At 45.9% G+C, this 8,154-nt stretch overlaps 1 protein-coding gene across 3 annotated transcripts in view; it reads right to left on the reverse strand.

Moving 5' to 3' along the window:
• Positions 1 to 7,740, reverse strand: part of UXS1 (UDP-glucuronate decarboxylase 1) — a 64,628-nt gene extending 56,888 nt beyond the window's left edge. For 2 of the 3 annotated variants that reach the window (XM_074168599.1, XM_074168608.1), the window contains exon 1: positions 7,560 to 7,656. In XM_074168599.1, the coding sequence (XP_074024700.1) occupies positions 7,560 to 7,656 (97 nt within the window). Of the gene's footprint in view, positions 1 to 7,559 lie in introns of all 3 variants that reach the window. The other variant, XM_074168590.1, reaches the window with a different exon arrangement.
• Between the last annotated feature and the right edge of the window lie 414 nt (positions 7,741 to 8,154).

Raw genomic sequence — 8,154 nt, forward strand, 5'->3', positions numbered from 1 at the left:
CTCTTTTCAACTTGGATAACATCACCTCTCTTTGTCAATCCCTCAACTAGTCATCACCTAGCAAAACAAAGGCAACATAGTCACCAGGACAATGTTTCTGTACCTTCTCTTAAGAATGAATACTTAAGCTTTAGCAAACTGATACATTCCTACAGCTGTGAGATATAACGTTATGCAAATTTTCTTTCTTTACAAGAGTTAATGGAGCTTCATACTGGACGAGAAGCTAACCATGAATACTTATTCTAACATTTCACTTAGCATCATCACTTTATGACTGAATGTTATTCTTCGTTTCCCAGATGGCAAATTCTTTCCAACTCTTCTGTTAAGTCTTTTTCCCAGTTCTCTGTTCAGTGTTTCTGCTCCTTCCGATCTCGTATTTTTAGCATATCATTCTTTACCACTACTCATCCATTTTTGTCTATCCTTTGTATTTTGCCACAAGTAAGGTAATGCACTCCAATTGTTAGTCACTACAAACAAAAAAAAAAGAAAAATCCGTTATTTACAACAAAAAACCAGAACATGTATAACTCATCACCGTTATGAAGTTCCAAGCAGGATCTTTGATTTTCATCACCACATATACTTGCACTAGTGTGCCTGAACATTCTAAAACTTTCTAGCTTTGAATTTACTGGCTTGAAACAGCAAAGTGGTTTGCAAATATGTTGACCGCCTATAAAAGGTTTGAATTCCCAAGGGAGACAACCTAACTGGAGTACTATGTAATAATTACATTCTGATTTGGGTCAAAATTATTTTGGCAATGGGAAAGCTAAGCAATCTAAATCACGAACATCCCTGTGTCCCCTTTTCACTTAAAAATAGAGAAAGAACTGAAAACCCTAAGTGTATTTCCTTAAACAGCAGCAGATGATGAAAAAACCACTATGAAATGACATCTATCTCCAGATAAATCTGATCTACATAATTCAAATGCACAAAATTTATTGAGAAAAGCATTTTCCCCCTTTGCTTTAAAGCAACATGGCAGGTTAAAGAAACCAAAAACAACCTTCTAAAGCCAACAGACCTGTACACCTGTACAGTATGACTGCTGCTATGGCCATACATCTCCCCATTTCAAGTAAAGGAAAAATAAAGCAGCAGAACTATTATCTCAACAACTGGACTGTATCGTATGCAGTTTTACACAAATCATGCTTTCCCCAATCTAGCTTGGCAGCCCTGATTTTTCAAATGCCTTTTAAAACAAATAAAAAAGGGCAACTGTCATCTTTAACTTAGTCCTTGACCTTCCCTCAGTTTCACAGACATGGCTAGCAGAACTGTGGGACATGTCTCAAGGAACTCAAAGAGGCAGAGAATATTCCACTTTCCCAAGATAACAGTGACACACCAGCATGCACGTCAAACCCCAGAAACTGAGCAGGCACCCAAGGTAACATGACTCAAATTAGGGTGGCACTCAAATGAAGGGTCACGACTCATTATTTTCAGCACTTCAAGTTTGTTGACTGCAAGGATTATTTTCAGTGGACTCATGCCATGCTCCTATGGTCAGCACTGTAACTGAAACAAACTCACTTTTCCCAGTTACAAGGTCCACAAACAAGAAGATGAAAACTACCAGTTTCAACTAAACTCTGCTTTGGTCAACCAAACTTACAGAACAGAAACAAGCAATGTAAATGACGTGGAAACACTGCCCCTTTGCAAAAACACAAAGGGAAAACAAGATGAAAGCTCCTAAGAGTGTTTGTCCTTGAGTAGAATGGTGGCAGCATCAAGATGATGCAAGTGCACCACCTCTTGCGCATGCAACAGAACAGACAAATACTAAGTGGGGATAAATTATTAAAGACAGATACTAGAGACAAACATTAAATGGAGATAAGCTTGGAACCATACAAGTTCATTTCTCCAAGATGCCAAAAAATTGGCTTAAAACATCATGGCTAGCAAAGCAGAGTTGGAGTCCATTTATTCCTGACAATCTCAACTGAAGCATGAAAAAGTTTTCATAAGCTACACGGCTACGGCTAGTTGGAAGGAAGCCTGGTGAGCAGGGAACTGGAAGCTGTTGGAGACAGTAAACTTATTTGCATAAACCCACAGATGAAAGGCAGCTCTGCAGGACATGAAGCCAGCAAGCAAATGTTTTTGGTTTGGGTTTTTTTGGTGGGGAATCCATGGCATGCTGACACAAAAAGCAGGCGAGCCTGATGTCACATCAGACCATTTCTAACTCTTCCATGCCCAGTCAATCCTGCTGTCTAGTTGTAAAACAGCTGGGGAAGAAATATTTCTGGTATTCTCCACAGCAGTGCTGAATAACCAGCCTGAAGCAATAGGACAGGACCAAACTCGCAGCTGCTTTTCTGTTATGAAAAGTGAAAGTAAAAGCTTATCAGAACACAACATTAAGTGGCATTTAACCTTTGTTTTGAACACATGCAAGACAAGCAACATGCAAGGGGCTGGCAAGACTCAAACCACAAAGCTTAACTCACACCTTGATATTCTGAGAAAATCACACTATGTTCTTCCTAGCTGATGGAAATCTGACAAAAAACAAATGGCTAAGCTTGTAAAACAAAGAGTAACAACCATGGAAACTAACATTGCTGGGAGAAGTCAAGCCACTACACTGCAGAATGTACTTCCCTCACATTATTTTGACATTTTGTTTTTAAGTTGTTTCAGTAGCTGTGCTGTAATTTATCTTATCTTATCTGTAATTTATTAGAGGTAACAAGGTCTTAAGCTTCGATCTCATGACAGCACCCTACTATTCCTTCTTTTTTCCCTTGGAAATGAAACAAGGCTACTGACATACTTCCTGAGAACTATCTGATCTACAAATAAGCAAAGAGAAATGTTCTACTTTACCAGAAATAGAGCTCTTAACTTTATTTTCATTAAGAACATGCAACTCCCTTGTTATACCAAGACATAGTAGATTATTTACAGTAGCATCAAGATTAAAGCAAACCATGCAGATTGACAAGCTCTGATCTTTAAATCCTGGCTACAAAATTTTACAGTATATTTTCAACAACTTAAATAAGGTCCTGACTCTACAGCCTCACTGAAGCATCTCAGTATGCCCGTACAAAGCTGAATAAACATTTAAAACTCTAAAGGAAACAAGTTTATGGTGTCTATGCACTGACACATCAACCCACAAACAGGTGGGCTTTTCAAAAACAGAACCCTCAGCCTGCATGTAAATTACTTATATTGTGGTGACATTGGATTTTTTTTTTACAATACCTATTTAATTTGTTGCTGGTTTATTATCTGTCTACATTTCTCAATACAGGCAACAAAAATGAATTAAATCCACTTCACCTGTGTTTATAATCACCTTGTGTTCCTAAGCTGTGGTTTCACAACAGCTTCAAGATGATGCAAGTGCAACCCATGACTGAAAGGATTTGCTTCAGTTCACTTCCACATTCCTCCCCCTCCTTTGGTTGGCACTAGCACTCTTGCAGTATCTTGCTGGGGGTTAAATCAGAGAAAAGCTGTAGGAGAAGGCTTTGTCCCTTTAAAAGGGCAATGAAAATTCAAGCTTTGGGCAAGGCTTCCCATTATATGTAGCACAGTATAGCTATGCAATGTTCACAGAAGAAGACAGCACTGCAAGTGAGTCAACTACGCCAATTCTGAAAAATATTTAAAAAAAAAAAAAGTGAGTAACATTCTACCAGATTACAGAGTGATTTTGACAGCTCACTAGCTGCACTATCGCCACATTCATCACTTGGGCAATCAGGAACAAAATCATCAGGCTACAGGTAAGGTAAATGTATCTTGGTTAAATTCTGTTCTCTTCAGTTTTGCCAAGGAACAGTCACTTAAGTTAGAACAGTTTTTAACTGCCTGCTGCATGGAAATGCTCCACTGGGGTTCTATCTTTATATGCACAAATTATGTTTAGCACACTGTTTCAAGTTAATAACTATTAATAGAGATTATATTCCATAGAATCATAGAATGGTTTGGGTTGCAAGGGACCTTAAAGATCATCTTGTCTCATTTCTGTAAATGAGACATCAAATAATACTTTAATTCAAACCCAGAAGTAAAGTAAGGATCCTTCTCACTCTAAGTGCCACTAGGGAAACCAGTCAAGTCCATAAAGAGTTCAGGGTATCTTTAATGTGAGCCTGACAGAGAATGACAGAATGCTATGGGGTTGGAAGGGACCTCTGGAGATCATTCAGTCCAACCCCTCTGCCAAAGCAGGTCCACCTAGAGCAGGTTGCACAGGAGCATGTCCAGGCGGGTTTTGACTATCTCCAGAGACGGAGACTCGACCACCTCTCTGGGCAGCCTGTTCCAGTGCTCTGCCACCCTCAAAGGAAAGAAGTTCCTCCTCATGTTTAGATGGAACTTCTTATGTCCCAGTTTGTGCCCATTTCCTCTTGTCCTATCCCTGGGCACCACTTAAAAAAGACTGGCTCCATCCTCTTGATGCTCACCCTTTAAGTATTTATAAGCATTGATCAGATCCCCCCTCAGTCTTCTCTTCTCCAGACTAAAAAGACCCAAGTCCTTCAGCCTTTCCTTGTAAGAGGGATGTTCTAGTCCCCTAATCATCTTTGTAGCCCTTTGCTGTACCCTCTCCAACAGTTCCCTGTCCTTCTTGAACTGGGGAGCCCAGAACTGGACAGAGTACTACTCTGCCCTGGTAAGGCCATATCTGGAGAGTAGAGCACTGACTGTGCACCTCACGTCACGGTGGCACTTTATGTAACGTCAACAGGACTCCTTAGATGAGACACTAATTGTAGATCTGCAAAGCATGTGACAGCAACGTTGCCAACAGCACTGCCAGCTGCCCATTTCACCACTGCACAGCCTCCTCAGTTGGGCCAACACAGCTGTCAGAATACCCACACTGCCCAGATGGTTACAACCTGAAAAGGTGAGCTTAGTCCAGACCACCTCCTGATGCACAGCACAGAAATTTAAGTCCTTGTATGTGACGGATGCTGGTGGGATACGGGAGATGTGGAGCTGGGATACCTAACCCAGCTTAGCCATCCAACGCCCTGCGCTGTGGAACTACCAAGAGAGCCACTCAATGACTCTTGAGAGTGAGATAGATGAGAACCTTTCAACCACCTGCAATAAGTTCTTCCTCTAGTTTGCAAACTCTCACAGAGAAGTTCTTTGGGCACGTTTGTAACAAATTTGCATTCCAAGGCTGAAGCTTTTTATGAAATAAGACACTTTTAGAAGAGATGCTCCCTAAATGCTCTCTCAGGGTTTCACACACAAACTGACAAAATGGCACTATCAAAAAAGTCCTATCTCCTAGTTCATAAAAAAAATAACGCACTTGCTAAGTATTTCATTCCCTGTAACATAATGTGCTCCAAATTTAATTCCCCATGTACTAACTCTGAATGGATATGCATGGAAAGGAGGTGCACAGCCTGAAAACATTTAGTCATTTGGACAGCACTTGAGAAAGGAGGAGTGTAAGAAGTGCCAGCACATACACCTACACCAGCAGCTCAGTCTTCTCAGATTCTATGCTATTTTAGTCTGGCATTATCTGACTGCAAGCAGAGCACAGTGATGATTCAGTAATATTGCAAGGAGTGCACTTTTAGGATAGGGGGATGGGATCATAATCACTTCCATAGAAAAGGAAACAAAAAACAGTCTCTCTAGACTCTATTAGATCAGTGGCATCTGTTAGTATATCATACTATTGAAAAGATACCAGGGCCATAACTAATGATTCCACTACTTTTGACCACTAGTGAAAAAACTGAAAAAGACAGCAACTTGACACGTTAGACTTCCAAAAAAACATACTCCCATCAGGCACCAACCTTTGTAAACTTTTTGCCACATTGACCTGCAGACCCTCTTCCTCCTCCATTTTTTCTGAATCTCAAAGAATGACCAGAAACAAGCGGTGACAAGACTTCTCTGACTTACAGCCTAAACAGCATGGCATTTTTTCCCTTTCTTAAGGCTAACTTTTACCCACAAAGCTAGACAGTAAACACTAACTACTGTCCACAGAATCTAATCAATAGCCAGGTCCCAATCACCATGTCAATTGCCATTCAATCCCAGTATTTTCACAGCAGCCTATTAACTTTGTTTTCAAAATTAAGTACCATTTTTGGCAAAACATCAAGCCCTTTCAAAATGAGAACAGACACTAAGCTGTCCCTGCTTCAGTATGCATGGAACCTGAAGTCACTTGTCACAAACTGTCCTAAAAGTCAGAGCTAGCATGTAACTTCTTACGTTAACAGCATTATCTAAATAACGAGATCCTGCAAACACAGAAACATATGGCAGTCAAGGAAATTCCTACATTGTGTTTCTGGGGTAGGGAACACCACCCCTTCTGCCTAATTCCTTGAGTTGTACCTCTCCACCCTCCCAAAGGCAAAGGGAGGATCCTAAATCTATCTATACACACACCCATCCCCAAAGCTAGCTCACCTGTGTGTGTTTTGAAGCATCATGAGAATCACTTGTCCCTAGAAGCTGACAAGGCTTCAAAGATCCTTCCTCATGATGTGTCGTCTACACAAAATCTACCTAAGTCTAAAAGCAGAACGGGCTAACATTAAACAAACTGAATATGAAAAATGCAACAAAAAGATCTGGACAAGAAAGGGAAGAGAGCTGACAGGACAATGTTATAAATCCGAGACTCCCTTTGACTCATGCCTAATAACTGAAGTCATAAACATCCCTGTCAGTGGTTATTCTAAGACTTTCCCAAATATCTTTGTGCCTCTCTTCAGGCTCTTAAGACTCCAGCTACGTCCTGAGCTAATAAACAAACAAGCAAACATTTACTGAGCCCCCAAAGGACATCAGAGGATTTTACAAAAACCAGACCCGAGGCTTGCCCTGGAAAACTTCCCCGCAGGCTCGGCTCACCTCACGCAGCTCCCAGGTTAAGATCCAGGCGGACAAAGAGCGGACCTGAGGAGCGGCTGCGGAAATACCGACTCCTTGAGCCACGTCTGGCTCCCGCCGCTCCCCCTCGGCCTCCACCGGCCCGCCCCACCTCACCTCACGCCCGGGGCCCGGCCCGAAGGCCAGCTGCCTGCCGGCAAGCACCCGGCAGCCCCTTCCCGCCGGGCACCGAAGGGAAGCGCGGCGGCCTGGCCCCAGGAGCACGAAGGGGAAACGGGGGGGTTTCCTCCCCGCCCAGCCCTCCCGGCGGGGCAGGGGGGAAAACACCCGACAGGCATCCCCGGCACGGCACTGCGCGGCCCGCCCGCCCGGTGGCCCTCCGCCACGGCCTAGTCGGCTGCCCGCCGGACTTGGGAAAGTTTCAGCAGGGCAGGGAGGCGGGGAAAGTGGGGGAAAAGGGGAAGCCCCCCGACCCCGCCGCCGGGAGGCGCGGGGGGCTGCCCAGAGCCCCCTTCCCTGCCGGGGCCGGAGCAGCCGCGCTGCCGCACCTCGCAAACGGGCGGCGCGGGAAGGAGCCGCCGTCTCCTTCCTCTCCCCCTCCGGCGGCGGGGGGCCGTGGGCGCCCACACCAGCGAGCAACGAACGGCCGTGCCAGACCCGCCCCGCCACTCCCGCTCACTCACAGGCGACATAGGCGAGACAGGCGAGCCCCATGAGCAGCTTCATCCTCCTCCGGTTGATGGCGGTCAACAGGCGTAGCAGCGGCCCCTTGCTCACCATGCCCAGCGGCAGCCGCACGCAGCGCCGGGCGCCTGCCTGCACGGCCGGCCACGCCGCCACCCACCGCTCGGCTCGGCTCCCTCCGCCCGCGAACCGCCCGCGCAGGCGCAGCAGCGGCGCCCGCCCGCTCTCCCTCCTCCCCCCCCTCCGTGGATGCGGTCGGCGGCTCAACGGCGGCCGGAGCGGTGGCGGCGTACCGTGGCGCATGCGCGGGGCCGCCGGCGGCCTCAGCTTTTCGCTGGTGTTGGGGAGGGGCCGGTCGGTCTGTCCGTCCTTCGTGAGAAGCGGCGGGCTCTCGGCCTGCCTGGAGGGCGGCAGAGCGTCCCTGAGGGAGAGGGAGGGCGCCCGCGGCCTCTCCGTGCCCCTGGCCTGGTCTGGCTTCAGCCACGGTGGTCTCGGTTGCCTGTCGCCTCCCGCGGTGGTGGCCCTTGGGTGGTGGCCCGCTGGCGTGGAGGGAGGGACAGGAGCGCACAAGCGGACAGAACCTGTGTCACGCTG

This window comes from Numenius arquata, chromosome 1 (assembly GCF_964106895.1).
Source record: "Numenius arquata chromosome 1, bNumArq3.hap1.1, whole genome shotgun sequence".
Lineage (NCBI taxonomy): Eukaryota > Metazoa > Chordata > Aves > Charadriiformes > Scolopacidae > Numenius > Numenius arquata.